Consider the following 20,110-nt stretch of genomic DNA (forward strand, 5'->3'; position numbering starts at 1 on the left):
AGAGAAAGGAGGTTTGCAGACCAACATTTAGGTTGTAGTGCACCAATTTGTTTGCCAGCTTCCTATTCAAAATGTGTTTCTTTTAATTTACAGTACTTTAAGTTGATATTGTTTAACCGGTAGCGACACAGTAAGTTATGTTTGTTAAGTTCAGTCCATACTGCATTGGAGTGCCACTGCTGATTTTTCACTGTTTGATGTTTGAATGACACAGATTTAACATCAATGGGGAATTACTTCACACACAATCACATTAGATGAGCATTAAGTGAATACTGCTTTCACATGTTCCATGTTAGAGGGACTGTAACAAATCAATTTGTCTGTCTCGTGTCTCATTTAATATGGTTTAAAAACAGAGATAGCCCACATAATAGGGTAACCATACTGGTATGTGCATGCTTTGTCAGCAGATGGCATGGGTCCAGGTGAAGGCTGGCTTTAGGCTAGAATGCAGAGAAGCATTTTTGTTTCTCTTTCTTTGTTTCTTTTCCTTGTTGTCTTTTATTTGCCTTCTCTTACCCGTCAAAAAACGCTCAATAAAAAGATCAGGAGAAACAAATCTCTCTCTCAAGGATGGTCTAAAATACTCTCTAAAAACCCTGAGGAGGGAAAGTTATTTTGAACGGGTATTATTATGATAATGACTGTGTCTCAATGATATAAACAAGCTGTGAGATTAGACTTTAAAAAAAATCTCCACCAGAGATGTATAAAATTGAATTGCATGTTACGCAGAAACATTAACGGTCAAGGATGTGTTAGATGCTGTTGCTATAGTAACAGCACCCTCATCACGGTCTTTGAGTGTGTGTGTGTGTGTGTGTGTGTGTGTGTGTGTGTGTGTGTGTGTGTGTTTTTTTTTACTGCACTCATGCATCATGAATGTGTGTGTGTTAACTGTGCTAAATTATGAATCAGTAAGTGTTTTTCGTGTGTGTGTGTGTGTGTGTGTGTGTGTTTTTGTGTGTGTGTGTGTGTGTGTGTGTGTGTGTGTGTGTGTGTGTGTGTGAATGAGTCCAACAATCCTCAAGCCTCCAGTGCGTTTTGTGGCGTCACTCTCCCCCTAAGCTCAGGAGTGTATCAAATTACTGAGATTTATTTTGCTGCTATACAGTAAAGGTTGAAGATTCCTCTCACAGAAAATCCTATTCCCTGGGATCAAGTCCATACTCTGTCATACAGTATATTGGTCTTTTTGTAGCTGAGAGCATTACACTTTAAGCCTGTTAGGTATGGATATTGGAGATTACTAAGCTCTCCCTCTCTCAGACAAACATACTGTAGGCTGAGGTCCAAACAGACATACAGTAGATAGAACCAGACATACTTATAGATACACACAGCAAAAACACACAAAGGAACACTAATCTGTTCTAACAGGCATGCAGTGGTACAAAACATCTGTGTGTCTTTTGGGGTAGTTTAAACAGCAACTCTGAACCAAGACGGTTAATTAATGTGTTCTTTTATTGGACAGCTTTACTAAATCCACAAAAAAAACGTAAAACTCTGCCTCAGTGTGTGTGTGTGTGTGTGTGTGTGTGTGTGTGTGTGGTAGACATCTAAACATTTTAACAGTCAATGTGAAAACCAGTATTAGTTCTTTTCACAGAAATACTCCACCGAAAACCTTTTTTTGGAGTACCACTGAGGGCTTAAAAGTGAAAGTGAAAAGTGGATTACTGCAGCAGTCGCCCACTTGGATTTATATTAGTAGATAGTGATTTAGATTCACTGCAAAAAAGGGTCTGAAAACATCCGTGGAAACTTTTCAAACCACTGCTACACCACTGCTCGGTTTGTCACAGTCATTATTTTGGTAAAAGTACTTCAGTTTGTTGCTATCCTAGTAAGCTGCTTATATTTGTCGCTCAAACCTAATATGCAAATACATAGCTGCGTTCTGGAACGTGTGTAGTGCGCTACATGTGTTTCAAAGCCATCATTTAACTCTACAGCATTTTATACTCAAAACAAAGGTTTTTGATGGTGTCAGCCTCCCAAATCCCAGATGAAAAAAAAAGAAAAAACAAATTTGGATGAAATTGTGGATGGAGAGACCATAAACTCTGCTGAGAAAGTGAGAATAAACTAATAGTTGAAATGACTCGGTTGCTTTTGTGTGACTTGAATAAGCTGATTTATGAATTTATTTCATGGCACACTGCACTCTCTTTGTCACTGCTTTTGACCACTTTTTTATTATTATTATTTTAATATGTATTGAGAGACAGTTGTGTTCCATGGGTTACTAGATTCATGATGTACGGAATCATGCAATGGAAGCGATTGCATTCATGGTGTCCTAAACATACTCTCCCTCCTTTTATATACAGTACATGTAATAATATTAAAGTTTGACTTGAAATTGCTGTCATTTATTTAGCAGATATTACTCCCTACACAATCCCTACAGACCAGAAGCATTCAGTTATATTTACTATTGAGTGGTATTTAATGTATAGTTATCTGGTATGTTATACCAGTCTGGCAGTAAATTAGCATCTGTTTGAGTGATGAAAGCAGTGCATGGTAGCAGAGCTAATTACTGCACTTCTATCATGATATTCATGGAGACTGAAAACCCAGAGTTCACAACACTAGCCCCTTTTAACAGGAACACAGCAAAGTGCCTGTGATACACTTGAATGCACAGATATAACACTGAATATAGATGCTATTCCGATTAATAGTGTCAGAGAAGTGTTGATTTAGCTTTAAATACTACAGTCAAATGCAACACTACCACAAACTGTGGCCCCAGAAATGTTACCACAGAGTGAAAACATCAAATAAATGAATGTTGTAAGCTTCACAAAGGTAGTATTCATGGCATAATTTGCATTGTTTTAAGACACTAGCATCTGTACAAATTGGAAGGATTAAGAGAAGAGAATGGCTGCCAAAGTGTATAGAGATATTTTACATTGATTTTTCTGCTTTTGTTAAATGTTCATTGTACACAATGTTTATCAATTGAAATTGTGCCTGCTCATGTATTCAATGGATGATTGTTCTAATTTTTCATGGAATGAAAAATATTAAGACTCTCTGAAGACTTGGGAACACTGACTGACAGATACACACACACACACACACACACACACACACACACACACACACACACACACACACACACACACACACACACACACACACACACACACACACACACACACACACACACACACACACACACACACACACACAGGAACCCAGGAAGTTCAGGAGCCTGTTTGACATGGAGCAATTATTTAGCTATAAGACTAGCTCACAGTCAGAGAGAGTGTACAAAGATGAACAAGAATAAAGTCTGGAAACAGGCAAAGACCAAAACCATATGTACTACAATATCAAATCATTCAAAAAAAGTTTTTCGCCACTGTGTGGTAACCCTTACTGAAAAAGCCACATTTGGTGCTGGTCTGGTGTTTCAGCAAAGCAGACCCAAACCTGAACAGATTGAATATCAACTGCATCGGAGACCGTAATTAGTCTCCAGGATTTCTAATCAAATAAATTCACCTTTGACTGTATATGTAATAATATTTACCTCCTAATGTAACTAATCTACAATAGTAGATTACTGTGTTACACAGCAACTGGATGATTTGTATGTGCATTTGAAGAGAAACCAATTTTGCACAGGATAAGACTAAAGCTGATCTACTGTACTTTTCATCTATCATGTCTTTGCACTATACTCCTCCATTGCTATCCCTCACGTGACCCCATTTTCTTGTGTTTTTGCCACACCACGTCATTGTGTTGCATTTTTAATGGGAACATGCTTCTAGACCTTCATACTCAGCAATAAATCCATGAATTATAGAATAAACTGAAAAATAAAACTGGCTTAGCCATTTGCCTGTTTTTCGTTCTGATGAGAATAGGTTTCAAAAGAGGAGCCTCTGTTTTGATAGTGAAACTTGGAAGAAGCTATAGGCCAGTGACGGCTACACTATACAGTATACTCTCACTGTGAGGTCTTGCCAAAGACTCGAAGTGTGACTTAGTATGCTTACATGATGCCCCTCGCTAGCTCTCGCAGCTAGGAAGCTGAGTGAATAGACTGCATGCTCCCCTTTATTTTTGGCTTGTGATTTGAGACTGTGCCTTCAACTACGGCAAGTCTATATTTATACAAGATTATGGAAAAAGACCGACCAATTTTTTTCAGCTGCGCAATGCTGCATCACCTTTGCAGTGCCACTCTAATTCACCATCCTCATGTTTTAAAAACTGTGCTTGCTTTGTTTGCCCTGCTTACTAATCTTACTAATTATGACTCACCCTAGCGCTACTTACCAAAGCAGAGCCTACATTTGTATGTCTGTCATAGAATATTCCTAATTTTCCAGATTGAAATGTGATATGATGTGTGTTATTATGTATTGTGATAGAGATACTGTATATTTCTTTAAAACTCTTGTGTCACTTCATTTTTTTCAAAAATGTACTTTTGATAAAGCACTAAGGAAATATAAAGTAACATTATGATGACAAATCCATTATCCATGACCACTTATCCTCTGCAGTGTTGCTGGGGGTTGGAGCCTATCCCAGCTCACTGCTGCTAAAAGCTATCGCGTGAGTGTGGGTATAAAAATATAGCCGGATTCTGCATGCACCTAATAGGGAGTTGTGTCTCTCTCGATTTGTGTGTCTAATTAAAATGCAGTGCCCCTGCAGCAGGACGGCTTCTGTACAAAGCATATGGGAGACGGGGGTCAAGGCCGACCCACTCGCTCTAGTCTTTATATAAGTGATTGTCAACAAAGCCGAATTAGAATCAGGAACAGCATGTTTTTGACTACACACAAGAATTGGTAGTTGTCTCTTTGAACGTGTGACTGATTGTTGACTCCCCCTCTATGTCATGCAACAGTACATAGTCAGCTAATGTTTTTTTGTAAGATTGTATTAATGGACGCTGCCTTCATCTCCACCATGATGATTGTAATTTGGAATATTATTTTGTGTATGTACAGAATGTCCTGCTACTATTAACAAAGTGCTTCCAAGTAATTGATTTAATCAAATTGACCACAAAAGTTTCAGCTGTTTTGCTCATCAGTGACACAGTTGGGTTTAATTTAGCAGACTATCAGTCAGTGTCACGACCATTTTCCACATCTCTGTGTGACAGGCTGAAAAGACGAGTCATGGCATCTGACAGGGTTTCACAACACAAATATGACAGCTTGATGCTGACAGGGTGTACCTGATGAGTTGGAAGCACAAAGTAGCCCAATGTGAGTCAGTTGTTGTCGCCACTTCACTACACAATGCAACAGGTCTGAACTCCTTCTTATAGACTTTAAACACATGGGTATGTGTGACATGTAGGCATAGGCAAAAAGCATTTGTTTGGGAATGTGGGAATATCTTTCACTGTAAACATGCTTTTCTTCATGATACAGAATCTGTAATGCGGTTGGCACTGACAAAATGACTCTGTGTTGACGGGTTGACGGCCCTCTGCTATTTCCCAACTGCTTAGGCAGTGCTCATATCATCATGATGTCTGACGGTCCCCAGAGCATCCCCGTGTCCCACTGCACTGGCTCACTGTGTTTATTGCCTAAGCAGTTGTGACGCTTTAGAGCATGTGTGTATTTTATGGGCCAGCTCACATTAGGCCAGAATATGATCTTCCCGAATAAGCATCATGTTGGTGAACATTGTAATTACTACTCATCCATGGCACAGTGTACTGTAGGCCAGCTGTGAGGGACCAGGGGCTATAGAGCCATGTGCTAATAAGTGTAAATATAGGGCAGTGAAAGTGTCTGACACACATACGTACATTCATGTACACATATGTATGGGTCACGCATGGATGCACATGAGCTATTGAACAGGACACTAAGTGTGTACGACTTCTTTCATGAAGCTATGGCAAAAATACTAAAAGGAGGAAAAAAAGCCCGGGAGAATAGTGAGTAAAAGAGGCAGGGAAGTCAGCAAGGGAGGCAGGGGGAGTCGTGTTGCCTGTAATTTCTGGCCTCCTACCCAGGCTTTCATCAGGTAGTGGTAGATAACCCCCCCCCCCCTTAGTGGTGGAGGAGACAAGAGCCTCCTCAGAGTACTGAAGTAAAAGAAGGAACCTTTATCCGCTTTGTCCTGCTAGTAGCTCCTCCTCCTTTTTACCTCTGATTGGTGATACTTTGCAAAGTGCCATGTAGTATTCAAGGCACATATCCAAGTGTGCCAATATTCGATCTTGGTAGGAGAGGGCAGAATCCTGAATTAGTCAGGGGTCTGAAGTCCTTCAGGTGTAATTCTGATGCCAATTTCCCTGCAGTTCTAAGCACTTAAATGCAGTGGGTTTAAGAATAACAAAGCTGCTCCACATTATCCGGAGCCTCCATAAACCCTGGCTGCTGGCAGAATAGTCAGCTACTGTTATATACTGTGGCTGTTTTTGGGTAGGGGGTGTCTCACAGAATCAATGTGAAGTCTATTTATATTGATATTCTAAGGGGTTTTCTTCTGGGCTATTTGTCCCATTAGTTGATTGCGACAGTTGAAGATGACAGGCAGCAAAGGAACTCTGTCTACCAGTGAGCTACCTGGCACCCCAATAATCCATGTTTAGCATATTCCTGGTCAGATTATTTTCTGGAAGTTCTAGTTGTAGTATCGTCTGTGAAAAGAACATACAGGGACAAAAATCACATTTGTATCAAAGACAGCACAGATCAAATGGTGTAGTTGATTTCAGACCAGGACACTGAACCTACGTGCTATTTTCTTGGTTTAACTAGTTGGTAAATTGCCATAGATTCTAGGAATTGATCATTGCTGCTTTTTCTTGCTCTGCTGCACTGAGATGAAACATTACGGTATCTCTATTTCTCTCCTCCTTTCTGTTTGTCTTACCTCTCTTTTTACTTGATACAGCACAGCAGGGTTATCAAATCCTCATGACAGTAGTGTAGGTACGGAAGCTGCATAGACCACCAGTCAAACTTTTAGTCAAAGTTTGGGGTCTAGACAAGTATTGCTAATGAGTAAATATCTGTATCTATAAATCTGTGTACTCATTGCAATCTGTTTAGTAACACTTAATGGTAAAGCTTTCAAACTGTAGGATTGCTATGAGATAGAAGAATACACTCTGTATTGAAATTATAGGACGAAATCACTAATCATGTGACATTGTTGACCGGTTGCAGAAAATTGAGTATCAGTTGGCTGTTTAAAACAGTTGTGCAAAACGTCTAACTAGCTTGGTAATGAGCTTGTGCAGATTTGGCTGTGAAAACATGACATTTTCTGTTCCTTCACTAGTATTTCAGTTAAAACACTTATCCTTTAGAATAAAGTGTGAGATATGAGGTGAGACACTGTAAAATTGAGAATTTAAAGATGAGCCACATGCTGTGACTGGTATTTGAAAGTGACAGAGAAGTATTAGCTGTCTGAGAGCTTCCTGCTTTATTGGTAATCATTACTGAATGGCTCCTGGAAAGAGATGGGAACTGTCTGCTCCTTCATCGAACAAAATTAGTATGGAGTGACTAAGAGCACATTCCCTGTGTGCTGTTCTTTCGAGCAACAACAGCAAACTGCCATGTTGAAGGCTGGTAATAAAAAATGGATGTACTTCACAAAAAAACTGGCATATGTGACTGACGGGCTTTATCTGTCTGTGATGAATTATGTTTGTATCTTTTCGAAGACAGTAGATTTCTTTTGTTCTTCCTTTTATACAGACTTATCTAGACTTTCTCCTTGTTCTCCCCTGTGTGTTTCGAGTATACATAAGCACAGATCTCTAGCTGTTTATATCTATACATAAGTGTGTAGATATGTGTGTGTCGAGGCACTTCAGTGTACCAAACCTATCATTTTTACTTCTTGTATCTTCTCTTTGCTAGGGTTGCCCTTCCTCCCTGGAGAGCACAGTGGTTGCTGTGATTTTTATAGTGATGTAAGATGCATTTATTTGTGCTTGTGTATGTGATAATATTTTACCAGTGATGTTATTTATAGAGGTCTACTACAACAGAACATGAACAATTGTAATCAAACTGTAGAGCTGTAAAAATGTGTACATGTGTTTGCACCTAGTCTGGAGGGTAAGAGGTTGAAAACTAAAGCTGCTGGGGACTTTGTTATGGAGAGTACATGGCAGATCAGGTTTATGTCCCCTTAAGTTAATTGCAGGTAACACCCGAGTAACAATATCACACTGCCAAGTTTAAGTCTGGTAATAAAAAATTGATTAGTACTTCACAAAATTAGGGGCATGTATTGAACGTTCAGTGACTTTTCTTACGCAATAATTGTGTTTTTATGTGGAAATAATAATAATAACCCTGCAATATGGCTTCACCAGTGCATGTACGCATCCACTCCCCAGCTCCCCAACCAACTCCTATTAGTGTGATTGATATGTGTTTCTGTGTTAGTGGCTTATAACTTCCTACGACAGTTTATTGGTTTCAGGCAGGTTGTCATGCTGTTGCAGACAGAGCTGACTGCCAGAGAAGCCTATGCATGCATAAAACAACATTTTGCCGCATACATCTTGTACAGTCTGACAAAACAGCTGCGTTTGTGTTTCTAAAGAGGTTGAGTGATTTATTGTTTTTGCTCACTAAATCTTTTTTCATTAATTAATATATACTATTATCAAGGATGATTTTATTGGTCTTTTCTACCACCCACCAATGTTTTATGGAGTGTGATGGTATGATTTACAATATTATATGTTTTTATTTTACATAGTTTTTTTGTTTTACACTTTTTATGAGAGCAATGTTTTACCTACTGCTGTGTGCATTATGTGCCCCCTAATTTTGTTGTCTGCTTCACACCACATAACCTGTTATTATACAATAAAAAAAGTACATTTTCCGTATCATGAATAACAACAGTATGATAAGACATGAGGGACAGTAGTCACATTCATATGTATATTAAACCTGGCAGATGAATAGATTAAATGCAGACAGACTGGGGTACTATTTCCTTTTTCCACTTCTTTTACATTTTTCCACTTCACTTCTTAATTTCACACACACAAGCATTTATGATTGATGAGAGGATTTAAGCCCACCAGTGAACCTCCAGTGTACCACACCTGTCATTTATACTTCTTGGCTAGGGATGCCCTTCCTCCATGAAGAGGACAGTGGTTGCTGTGCATACACAAGCTTGGATGATGAATCAAAATGAAAATGCAAAATATCTATGTCCGTCTACTTAAAGTAATAGATAGTGAGTGCACAGGTTGAAATAAAATTACCTGCACTTATGTCTGTACCAGCTGAAGGCTTTTTCACAATATTTTGTCCGTGGTTGGTAGGTGACAGGGAGTTTTTGATCAATATAGGAAGAAACAGAAAAAAATCTGAGCAATTTTGGAAATGGAAACTTATGTTGGTGGGCATGGAATTCAAGTTAAATAGAGGTCTGTTATTTAGGATTGTATTAAAATTTATAATAGTAGAGGTTGATTCCTCTCTACGACAGCTTGTTATTTTTAATAGTGTTATTAAAATATTGTTTTGATGGCAAATGATTGGTCTTTTGAAAATAACAATCTGATGATTGTGTTTAGTCACTCCACCAGCTCTGCACAGAGCTTTGACTTTTTAATCTGATGAACAGTCAATATGTTGTGGCGACTTGGACATAATGATGTTTGTGACTTTGCACGTGTGTGTATTTATGTGTGCGTGTGTTGCATAGGGAGAAAGGTAGCTACAGGAAGAAAATATTATGTTTTCTAAGACCCTTACCAAATCAGATAAAACAAAGCCTTTTTATCACCCTTTTGTTTAGTTGGCAATAAAACACACATCACATCGAGCTGATCAGTGGCAAATCATCCCTGAGCCTCTTCAAGGCATTATACACACAAACACACACTCACAAACTCAATGCTCTTCCCACTCATGTGTACATTGGCTGCCAGCACTGTCTTTGTTTCCTATCACCATAACAACTGCCTCGCAGAACATCTACAAAAAAAGAAAAAGCTGTAGTGAATTTATCTGACTCAGTTTGACTTGGAGATGGCGAGAGTAGCGGTCGGCAGCTCCTTGCAGCATGTCGGTGCGGTGTGTGTGAACAAGAGGCAGGCTTGTACAGGCAAGCGTGCTGCAGATGACTTGGTGTAAAGGGAAAGGGGGTGTGCGATGTGAAATTCGGATGGTGTTGTAGAGGGTGACTTACCAGAACGAGGGATATACAGTCTATGATGCCGCACATGGTGAGTGTCAAAACGGCTGCTGCATTCTGTTCGCATTCTTGCATGTGAATGTACATGTTTGTATGTATGTGTTTAAGTTGTTACATTTTGTGTGCTAAATAATTTAGTTGTGTTAAATGTGTGTGTGTGTGTGTGTGTGTGTGTGTGTCTGGAGGCTTTTGCACATGAGGATGAAATCTTTAGAGAGTGCAGTAATAATGAAAGTTCTGTGTGAAGCTCATTTGGAAGACTGCACACATTGTGTAATGAAATCCTCAAGATACATATTAGGTATGTTATATATTCATCCAGGTTTTCATAGTTTTTTTTAAATGTTAAGTATTAAATTATAATTAAACTATGGTGTAGTGAATTTGTTTTAATAATTCATGTTTTACTTGCTGTCTTTCGTAAATACAGTAAATAGTCATCCTGGGCTATAATGTTATGTTTCAGATAGTCTAAGATAGATTCTTCAGGCTATACTAATCTATTATGAAATGTTAGTGCTGGTACTTTGCTCATAGCTTCATTTTTCACTCTATACTCTAAAGGCTTACACGCATCCACAGAGGTGATGAATATTTTTAATCATAAGTCACAGAGGAAATTAAGAGTATTTCTGTGTGTGTGTGTGTGTGTGTGTGTGTGTGTGTGTGTGTGTGTGTGTGTGTGTGTGTGTGTGTGTGTGAGTGTGTGTATTAGGATTTTGCTGGGTAGGACTTCCATGTGGGTTTGTGCATGTGTCTCTGCTTGTTTTATTAAAATAGTATTAAACATCAACGTAAGACCCAAGGATTTAAAGCTCTCAGACACTGTACAATATTATAACCATTATTTTTTATCACAAAATGGGACGTTAGCCTCGGGATCTCATTTTCTTGACACTAAACGTCTTTGAGTGTTACTTTACAGCCCTTTCCCTGTCTTTTTTGGTCCGTCCCATTATAGCTTATATATCTACTGCACATGGTCCATTTGCTTGGCATGACAGAGCAGAAATAAACCTTCAAACATACGAGGAGAGAGCAGCGACTTTAGCTTTCATCTGTACTGCATTATTAAACGTCCCTATCCATATGAGTCTTACATCGCCCAATCACAGCTGTCTCTTCCTCTTCTTCCCCTCTCCCCATTCCCTTGTCTCCCTCCATTAGGCAAACTTGAAGAAGTTCATGGAGTATGTGCAGCAGAGGAACATTGAAAAGGTCTCAAGGTTTCTGGAAAAAGGCCTGGACCCCAACTTCCACGATCCAGACACAGGAGGTAAGGAAGTTTGTGTTATCCCATTCCTTCCCTGCTCTACTTAACTAATTGTCTTTTTTTCAACCTTGATTTGTCTTCACTTGTGCTTTCTCTCTCTCTGTCTCCACAAAATGACCATGTATGGATTTTCTGAAATAAGCCTTCTGCATTTCTAGGCAAAGCTGGATTACTCTCTTTGCTAAGCTCCTCACATTTATGCAAATGTTTGTCCAGCCATAAAGGAGATTTCCCTGTTGGGTGACCTGTAACCTGACTGAGGAGCTGTGAAGCGAGGGATACATGAGAATAGGTTGGTTTAACACCAACAGGAAGCAGCCACTTATGCAGACCAGAGGGTGACAATCACGACAGCCAAAGCAGTTATCCAAATGCAAAATCTGTAAAACATCTGACTGTTGTGGGACATTTTGTCATCAAATATGTATTTATTTATTGATATACAGTTTAAAATGTTCATTTTCTAAGAAGAATGCACAATAATGTCACTGGAAATTCTAATGATAATGTTTTTTTGATATTGTTTCACCCTTGGGTTTTACAGAATGTCCTCTAACACTGGCAGCACAGCTGGAGGGATGTGCAGAGCTCATCAAGGTGCTGAAGAGTGGAGGGGCACATCTGGACTTCAGAACAAAAGATGGCATTACTGCCCTACACAAGGCCGTGCGCAGCAAGAACCACACAGCGCTTATAGTGAATATAACACACAAACACACACACACACACACACACACACACACACACACACACACACACACACATACATACAATCATACCAGAAAGCTGACTCATCTCTTTTATTTCTTTTGCTACACCAATTGCCTGCTTACAAACTTTCCCTCTGGGAAAGAAGAGTTTGCAGGCAGGCAATCTGTGGCAGAGGGTGCTTGAGCAATTGAGTACAGAGGGTGCTTGAGCAATTACTAAATATATGAGGCTTAACATGCCCTCTTTGAATGGGCTGGCATATTCACTAAATGGCCTTGCATGTGTCTGGTTTGAGGAGGCTTGTAACCTAAATGAGAGGGTTTACGTGAGTCATATAATTGATTTCTTGTTGAACCATTGGAATTGGTTATTTCCGCTAAGGCATAGTCATTGTCCACATTCAAAGCACTTTAAAAACTTAAAGTCTATGGAAGGAAATATTTTGTCCCACAGAACAGGAATGCTCATAATAATTGATCAGTACCACTGACTGAATAATTACTTTGCTGAGGTTCCTGAATTTTTTCTTCAGGCATGTGTGTGTATGTAATATAGCCCTATGTACAGTCCTGCTCACCATTATTGTCACCCCTTCATTTTTTTGCATAACTTCTACAATATCTTCAGGAATAAATAAAAATGTACCAAATTTATATCATCAGGATCTTTTAATTGGCGGTCCAAAGTAATTTAACAAAGAAAATTGTTTTTTCAGCTTACACATTGTAATTTCAAAGAAGAAACAGAAAAAACAGCATGTGCAGCAATAATGGCACCCCTCTTTAATATTTGGTTGCACACCCGTTGGCAGTGATGACTTTGCCTCCAAATGTTTCTTGTAGCAATCTATAAGCTTCTTGCACTCCTCAGCTGGTATTTTCTCCCACTCTCTTTGCAAATTGTTCAAGCTCTTGAACGTTTGCATGTTTCTTTTCCCCATGGCAGATTTCAGCTCATACCAAAGATTTTCAATCGGATTGAGATCAGGACTCATTGCTGGCCATTTTAAAACAGTCCATTTTTTCCTTTTTAACCATTCCTGTGTGCTTTTGGATGTGTGCTTTGGGTCTTTGTCTTGCTGGAGGACCCATGATCTTCGACTCAAACCAAGTTTTCTTACACTGGGTAGTAGGGCTGCAGCTATCGAATATTTTGGTAATCGAGTATTCTATCGAATATTCCATCGATTAATCGAGTAATCGGATAAAACACACTTTTGCTTAATTAAAGCCCAATTTTAAATATACAATAGAAAACAAGACAGATCACTTAATAATAAAAACAATTTGTTTCCTATTTAAGAAAAATTTACATTTATTTATTATTATACATATATACAAGTAGTAAACCGTTTCAAATTTCCAATATAAATAATTAAAATTACTTCATTCAAATTGACTTGACATTTCCTAGACATAAAATTAAACAAAAATAAAATAAAAATGTTGTCCAAATGTACACACACCACGATGTTGTCCTTAATTTTTAATTTAAAATGATCCCACACCTTCGACATCTTCTAATTAGTTACTCAGCAAAGTAACTGACGTTATTTTTATGTTCTATAATGCTATTACATTTTATAACATCTTCTATAAAGTAAAATATGTTTATAATAACTGAATGAAGAATAAAAACACTATATACAGTATTTTAGAACATTTGGTATTTATTTGAACTCAATAGATTGCAGCCGGCCATATGCATAGAAATAATGGACAGGGGTAGCATGTTTTCAACAACAAACCTTGCAATCAATGTGTTCAGCTCGGCCCTAGTCGCCACCTGTTACTGACCGGAAAAATCAAGCGTTGCTTGTTTTAACGGAGTGGCTCCGTCTCCTTCGCTGGAGCTCAGGCTAGCTGCATCTGGGCTTGAGGTTGGGTTAGCAGCAGCAACAAGTGGCGTGTTAGCATGTGTCGCTGTGAGGTGCTTCATAAGATTTGAGTTGCTTGAGGCAGACGTCGATAAAGTCTTTTTTCCTGGGCACAGTGCATGTTACATAAACATTCTTGCCTTTAACTTCAGTAAGCGAGAAGTAGTGTCGGTACTTCCAGTTTGATATTGCTACCTTTGAATTTCCCTGGCTCGTCGCCATTGTCTCTGTCTTATGTTTATAGTAGTTAGAGTGTGCAGTGAGACAGCGTGAGCAGGGCATCCGCCCACCCAGCCCATCATCATCGCATTTGCAACGGTGTCATCATCACCACCCTGCCCTCTCCTGGCAGCTGATGTGTGGCTGTTCATTGCGCCGTCTGTAAACAAACTGTCGGTGTGCATTGCCAAAAAGCTCTATTTTTGTTTCATCTGTTCACATGAACATTTTCCCAGGAGGATTGTGGTTTGTCCAGGTACTCTTCGGCAAAGATTAGTCGTTCCTTTTTATGTCTTTTCCTCAGCAATGGTGTCTTCCTTGGCCTTCGCCCATGAAGCCCTGTTTGGTTTAGTGTGCGGCTTATGGTACTTGTTGAAACCATGACCCCAGACTGTTCCAGGTTGGCCTTCAGGTCTTTGGATGTTTGACGTGGTGTTTTGTCCACCATTCGCACCAACCTTCGAAGACTTCTCTCATCAATTTTTCTCCTCCCCCCACGTCCAGGGAGGTTCTTGACAGTTCCATGCTTGGCAAACTTCTTAATAACATTACGCACTGTTGAAACAGCGATACCAAGGTCTTTGGAGATGGCCTTATATCCTTTGGAGGTCTTGTGTTTGCTAATTATCGCACTTCTGATGTCCTCAGACAGCTCCTTTGTCTTCACCATTGTGACAAAGGAACAGGGGATAACAGATCTCTTGAAAACACGGAAGTCATCATTCACTGGCTAATTCATGTCAGACAATTTATCACAGGTGATTCTCATTTGTGATTTACCACAGGTGAGTCACAATGTGTTTCCATACTGATTTACAGCAAAGGGTGCCAATACCAGTGACACAGCAAGCTTTAAGTTTTTCTATTTTTTCCTCCCATTGTTTATTGTTTTAAATTGTTCATCATTTGCTCTTTTGTATCAAACACGAGTTCTCTATAGAACAGAAATGTTTCACTTGATTAATTTTTTTTCAGAAGATATTCCACATTATGTACTTAAACTTCATGGGTGCAAATAATGGTGAGCAGGACTGTACTAGATGCAACAGATACTGGGGGCTGTATGAAGTAGTTTAAGCGTTATTCCCACCCTGACCTTCTTCTTTTCCCACTAGACACTGTTGGACTTGGGTGCATCACCTGACTATAAAGACAGCAGAGGGTTGACTCCTCTCTACCACAGCTCAATGGTTGGAGGAGACCCCTACTGCTGTGAGCTGCTGCTACATGATCATGCACAGGTTGGCTGTGTGGATGAAAATGGCTGGCAGGAGATACACCAGGTACTACACACTCACTCTCTCTCTCTCTCACACACACACACACACACACACACACACACACACACACACACACTCAGATACGCAAACGCAAACACACAAACACACAGAACAGTGATGGGTTGTGTGCAGAATATAAATGCAGGTGCAGGGTAAGAGGTCTGGTTTTCAGTTTCATTGCATTGATTTTTGTGTTTTCCTCAGTTTGAGAATCTCTTTTGTGGTGGCCAAACCCCTTAGGGGGGTCATGTGCTGGTGAGAAGCTCCAGCTAGGGAAAGAAGTTTTTTTCCACTCTAAAGGACTGGATATTCACCATTTTGGAAGACTTTTCCATCTGCACTTTTCTCTACATTTCCAAACCGAAGAAATAAACTATTTAGTTATTTCTACAAATGTATTCTTAAATTAATTTTGTATTTGGAAAACCACGACTGACATTCATTCATTAATACCCACAAAGTTACTCATTCTACTGTTACTGCAGGTGTATCTAATCCAGTGCCTGGCAGTTAAAGTAGTGGTGTATGTCTGTGTTAATTGTGGAAATAGGTTCTTTACTTACGAAGAGCAAACACTGCAAACTCTGTAAACATAATGGAGGCTAGTGCCTGCATGCTCTTTTTTGTTTGTTTCAGTGCTTTTTAGCTTATATCTCAGTAGTGACAGAAAGAAGAGGTCTGAAGGTTCTTGTGCTGTTAATGGAACCGAACATTTCTGTTTCTTTTATGGAGTAGTGCAGAGGAAATGTTGAATGGTAACATTTGTAATGAGAGTATGGGAATCAAGCTAATGCTAAACACTTCACACCCTCTCAAGTCTTCTCTGGAAAATGTGCCATCAATATTTTTATAATAATTGATTACATCACACATTCTTTTTACTATTTTATCTGTTTCTGTAAATAAAATAAATATTAAATACTAAATAAGTGAGTAGCAGAAGAAAAGATAGTCACGCTACACTATGAGCCTATGAGTACACTATGAGTAGATCATCTCAACGTCTTGCTGTTAGGTTATGTTGAAGTAATAATGAGCAAGATTAAAAGTTGACAAGTAGTTTTTGTCTCTTTTCTGAACTGAAAAATGAATTAGTTTTTATTAGAGTATAGTTATTGGTGAACTACTGTAACCCTTGTGTTGTAGAGTGTTTCATTGAACATGCCAGTATGATGGAAACTCACACCGAGGCACATTGGTTCAAAGGTACTGTACTGGAAGACAATTGGCCTCATTCAAGGAGCAGTCAAATGCATAGATTTTCTGCATTGCTAATTTACTGAGATGTTTCAGTAGTTACTATGAAAATTCTCTTACTCTGCATTCAGCTGCCTCTGGGTTTTTATGCAGGTCCCTGCAGGTCCAGTATCATCTTCTGTTGCACCCAACAATGTCTGCATCACCTACTGTAGGCTAAACTATTCTGTCATCTACTATCTCCGTGACTAATGTCCCCTTGACCATCTTCAATATGAGTCATGGACTACTTTGCTTTAGAGAGGCATTTTGTTTGCAATTTGTGTAGCCTTAACCAATCCTTCTTTGTTTGTCACAGTATACCGCTGCTCTTATGACACGTCATTGAAAATATTCTAAACAACAAAGTGGTCTAACACAACTACTGACAACTAAATTAAATTTGGATTTGTTTGCATATTTCTGACAGCAGGACTTGAAGCTCCGCAGTGAAACTCTTCTTTTTACCGTTGTATGACATTTTTGTGAATGAAACCTGCCCACACACACACAGAGCAGAGCAGATGGCCTTATATGGGAATTTTAAGGGAGTTTGTTATGCCAATGATCGAATCTCATGAACGTGCACATCCTCATGAACAGAAGATTTTACGACAACTTTGTGCAGTTAAGAGAGTTCTGTGAATGTGAGTAGGAACAGAGAATTAAAAGTTATTTTTGGAAAAACTACAAAAATATTTTTGCACGAGGCAACTGATAGCTCTCTGGTGTGTTGTCTGTGGGCTTCTTAGAACAGTGGTGCTGTTTCCATCACCAGCATATCTGTCCTCCATTCTGTTCCCTAAAGAAAGCGTGTTCAAATATGACTGTAGAGAGCAATGAAGACATACACTGACGGAAAGGAAACTATGAGGAGTTGTGTTTTTTATACAATCCAATAGCCTTACACATTTTCTCCCTATTACATTTCTTTAACCTTCTCATCTTGTCTGCTTTTTTCTGTGTCCTTTTCAGCATTGGTATTCTAGTGGTATATATCGTGTACAATAGGATACACTGCTGAAGGTCTGATAACCAACAACAATCCCAGCATCATTTGTGCGCTGCCTCACTGCTGTCACACACTCTTAGCGAGACAGAACACAGGAGAGAGAAAACAATTGCTGGGGAGAGTTGGTGTGCTTCTTGTCAATGACACAGGACAAAACCATGGAGTAGGGAGGGAGAGAGGACATTTTGATTAGATGAAACGTTTTTTTGCTCACGGTTATGTGAAACAAAGAAGCTGAAGAAGCTGACAGCCACAGGTGATACAAACAATGTTTTCTCTTGCTTAACTTGAGTGAGGAGAATTAGTCCAAGGAAAAACACCATGAAAAAATTGAATAGTTCTTAACATTTTTGAGGTTTCCATGTTTTTGTTTTAGAGGGGTACCTTTTGTGTGTGATTGTTGTGGTATAATTTTTCTTGCCTCAATGGATCTTGATTGATGTCTATCTCACTTAAACTTTTAGCTATCTGACTATAGTGAGAGACCACAAACTACTGCCGAAGGAACCCAGAATAGTGACACAGAATTGACAGTTCCACTCCACGTGCAATATTTATTTGCATCACACAGGATACAAGCGAACCGAGTTGTCCCAGGATACAACTGACTTGAACAAAGAAAATCACATTATTATATGCCTCTTTCCCAAAGAATTTGGCCTGCGGCTGATGGCCCATGTGAATACATAAGGATGAACATGAAATACTGTGCTGTTTTCATGTAAAAATTAACATGGAATAACACAACATAATACTGTTTGCTTCTTGTTCACATAACCTTATCCTTGAATGCATTTTCCCACATGAGCATATTCAGGCAGAGACAGAGGGAGGTGCAGCCTAACTCTTGATTGTGTATGCAGCATCAACAATGTGTTTTTTACTTATTTGACACACCCATTACATCTCAAAATCCAGTGTGAGACATTTGTCACGCTTTTACATACATCATTTCTTGTTCCTCTTCAGTACAACAAATATCACTGTAAAATATGCTGTTCTACTCATGTACAGTCGACTCATAGACATTGTGCTTTCTTCGTAAGTAAACAAGGGTTAATTTTGTAAAAAGAGTAAAGTTGTGAATTTGTCCTTTCAGGCATGCCGCTATGGCCACGTGCAACACCTGGAACACCTGCTGTTCTACGGAGCTGACATGAGTGCCCAGAATGCATCTGGAAACACTGCCCTGCATGTGTGTGCTCTCTACAACCAGGTACCAGTTATTTAAAATACATATTATTGTGTGCTTGGGAAGTTGTAGTTGCTTAAACTTAACCATACAGTTTTGTATGAATAATGACCCAAAAGCACTGAAATTGTTGAGTATCAGTGTTCTGTGGGTTGTTGGGGTTGACATGTCTGTATCTAAATTGGGCATTATGTAAATATGCAAGCGTGTACGTTTTTGTCTTTTTGCTTGTTGAAGAGACGATGTGCTGCAGCATTGAACATGGTGGGGCATCAGTGTCTTGCTCAAGGACACTTATGCAATGCAGAGACTTGTTACTGCATAGGGCCTTTTGATTTGAATCACCATTCATGCCGTGCTTCGCCACTGTACGTTTGTGTGTGTTTGCACGCACATGCACACTTGTGTGTACTTGAGTGACAGTCTGAAGCAGAGGTATCCTCTACTTGGTTATTATTTCCACTGTATTTGTTGCCTGTTGTGATAATGGACTGAAAGAGGAGATTGAAGAGAAGTGGTTCAGGTGGGAGTGTGGCACCAAAATGGCCAAAGATCAGGGATATTTCTCCCAAGTGGGTTGTCCTCACTGCACATTAATGCACTTTGTCAGCTGCAACTTGGATGATAGCAGCAAACTGTTTATGCTATAGTTTTGTTGTTGTTTGTCGATTTTTCGATCAGACTGAAATCCGTGCCAGACTGGGACTGTGTGCAGTTTTACAGGGAAATCTTTAAGGACCAAAGACCACCTTTGATTTTTTATACTATAGTGACAACCTCAAACTCTCTGAGTAGACAATCAGGTTCTTACCTTGGTCTCCATTTACAATCATTTTTGCACAGCATATTTTAAAAGATAAAGCTGGCATTTTTTATCAGTTATTTTGCTCTGACACAAAAGAAACTATAGTGTCTGTGTTGGTAGTAATGATAATTAATGTCACCCAGTGCAACACTGACTGTTTTTAATAGTTTTAAGACAACAATATATGTCTATGGTACAGAGGAATATGCTATATCAGGCTTTCACTAGACAGGCAGTACTTTTTTATGGGATTGATTCATGTTCATTTTTATATCATTGGTTGGTCGAGTGTTGGGAGTTTTCCGA

The 20,110-nt window shown here is 39.2% G+C and overlaps 1 protein-coding gene across 15 annotated transcripts in view; it reads left to right on the forward strand.

Annotated features, from left to right (window-relative positions):
• The window catches only part of shank3a (SH3 and multiple ankyrin repeat domains 3a), a 195,524-nt gene that overhangs the window by 91,517 nt on the left and 83,897 nt on the right, over nt 1-20,110 (forward strand). For 14 of the 15 annotated variants that reach the window (XR_007881177.1, XR_007881179.1, XR_007881178.1 and 11 more), the window contains 4 exons: nt 11,368-11,476; nt 12,018-12,169; nt 15,395-15,562; nt 18,907-19,023. Coding sequence is in view for 11 of the 15 variants with exons in the window: in XM_051381372.1 (XP_051237332.1) it covers nt 11,368-11,476; nt 12,018-12,169; nt 15,395-15,562; nt 18,907-19,023 (546 nt within the window). In the remaining 4 variants the exon portion in view is untranslated. Of the gene's footprint in view, nt 1-10,204; nt 10,232-11,367; nt 11,477-12,017; nt 12,170-15,394; nt 15,563-18,906; nt 19,024-20,110 lie in introns of those variants that run through there. The other variant, XM_051381382.1, reaches the window with a different exon arrangement.

This window comes from Dicentrarchus labrax, unplaced genomic scaffold, assembly GCF_905237075.1.
Source record: "Dicentrarchus labrax unplaced genomic scaffold, dlabrax2021, whole genome shotgun sequence".
Lineage (NCBI taxonomy): Eukaryota > Metazoa > Chordata > Actinopteri > Moronidae > Dicentrarchus > Dicentrarchus labrax.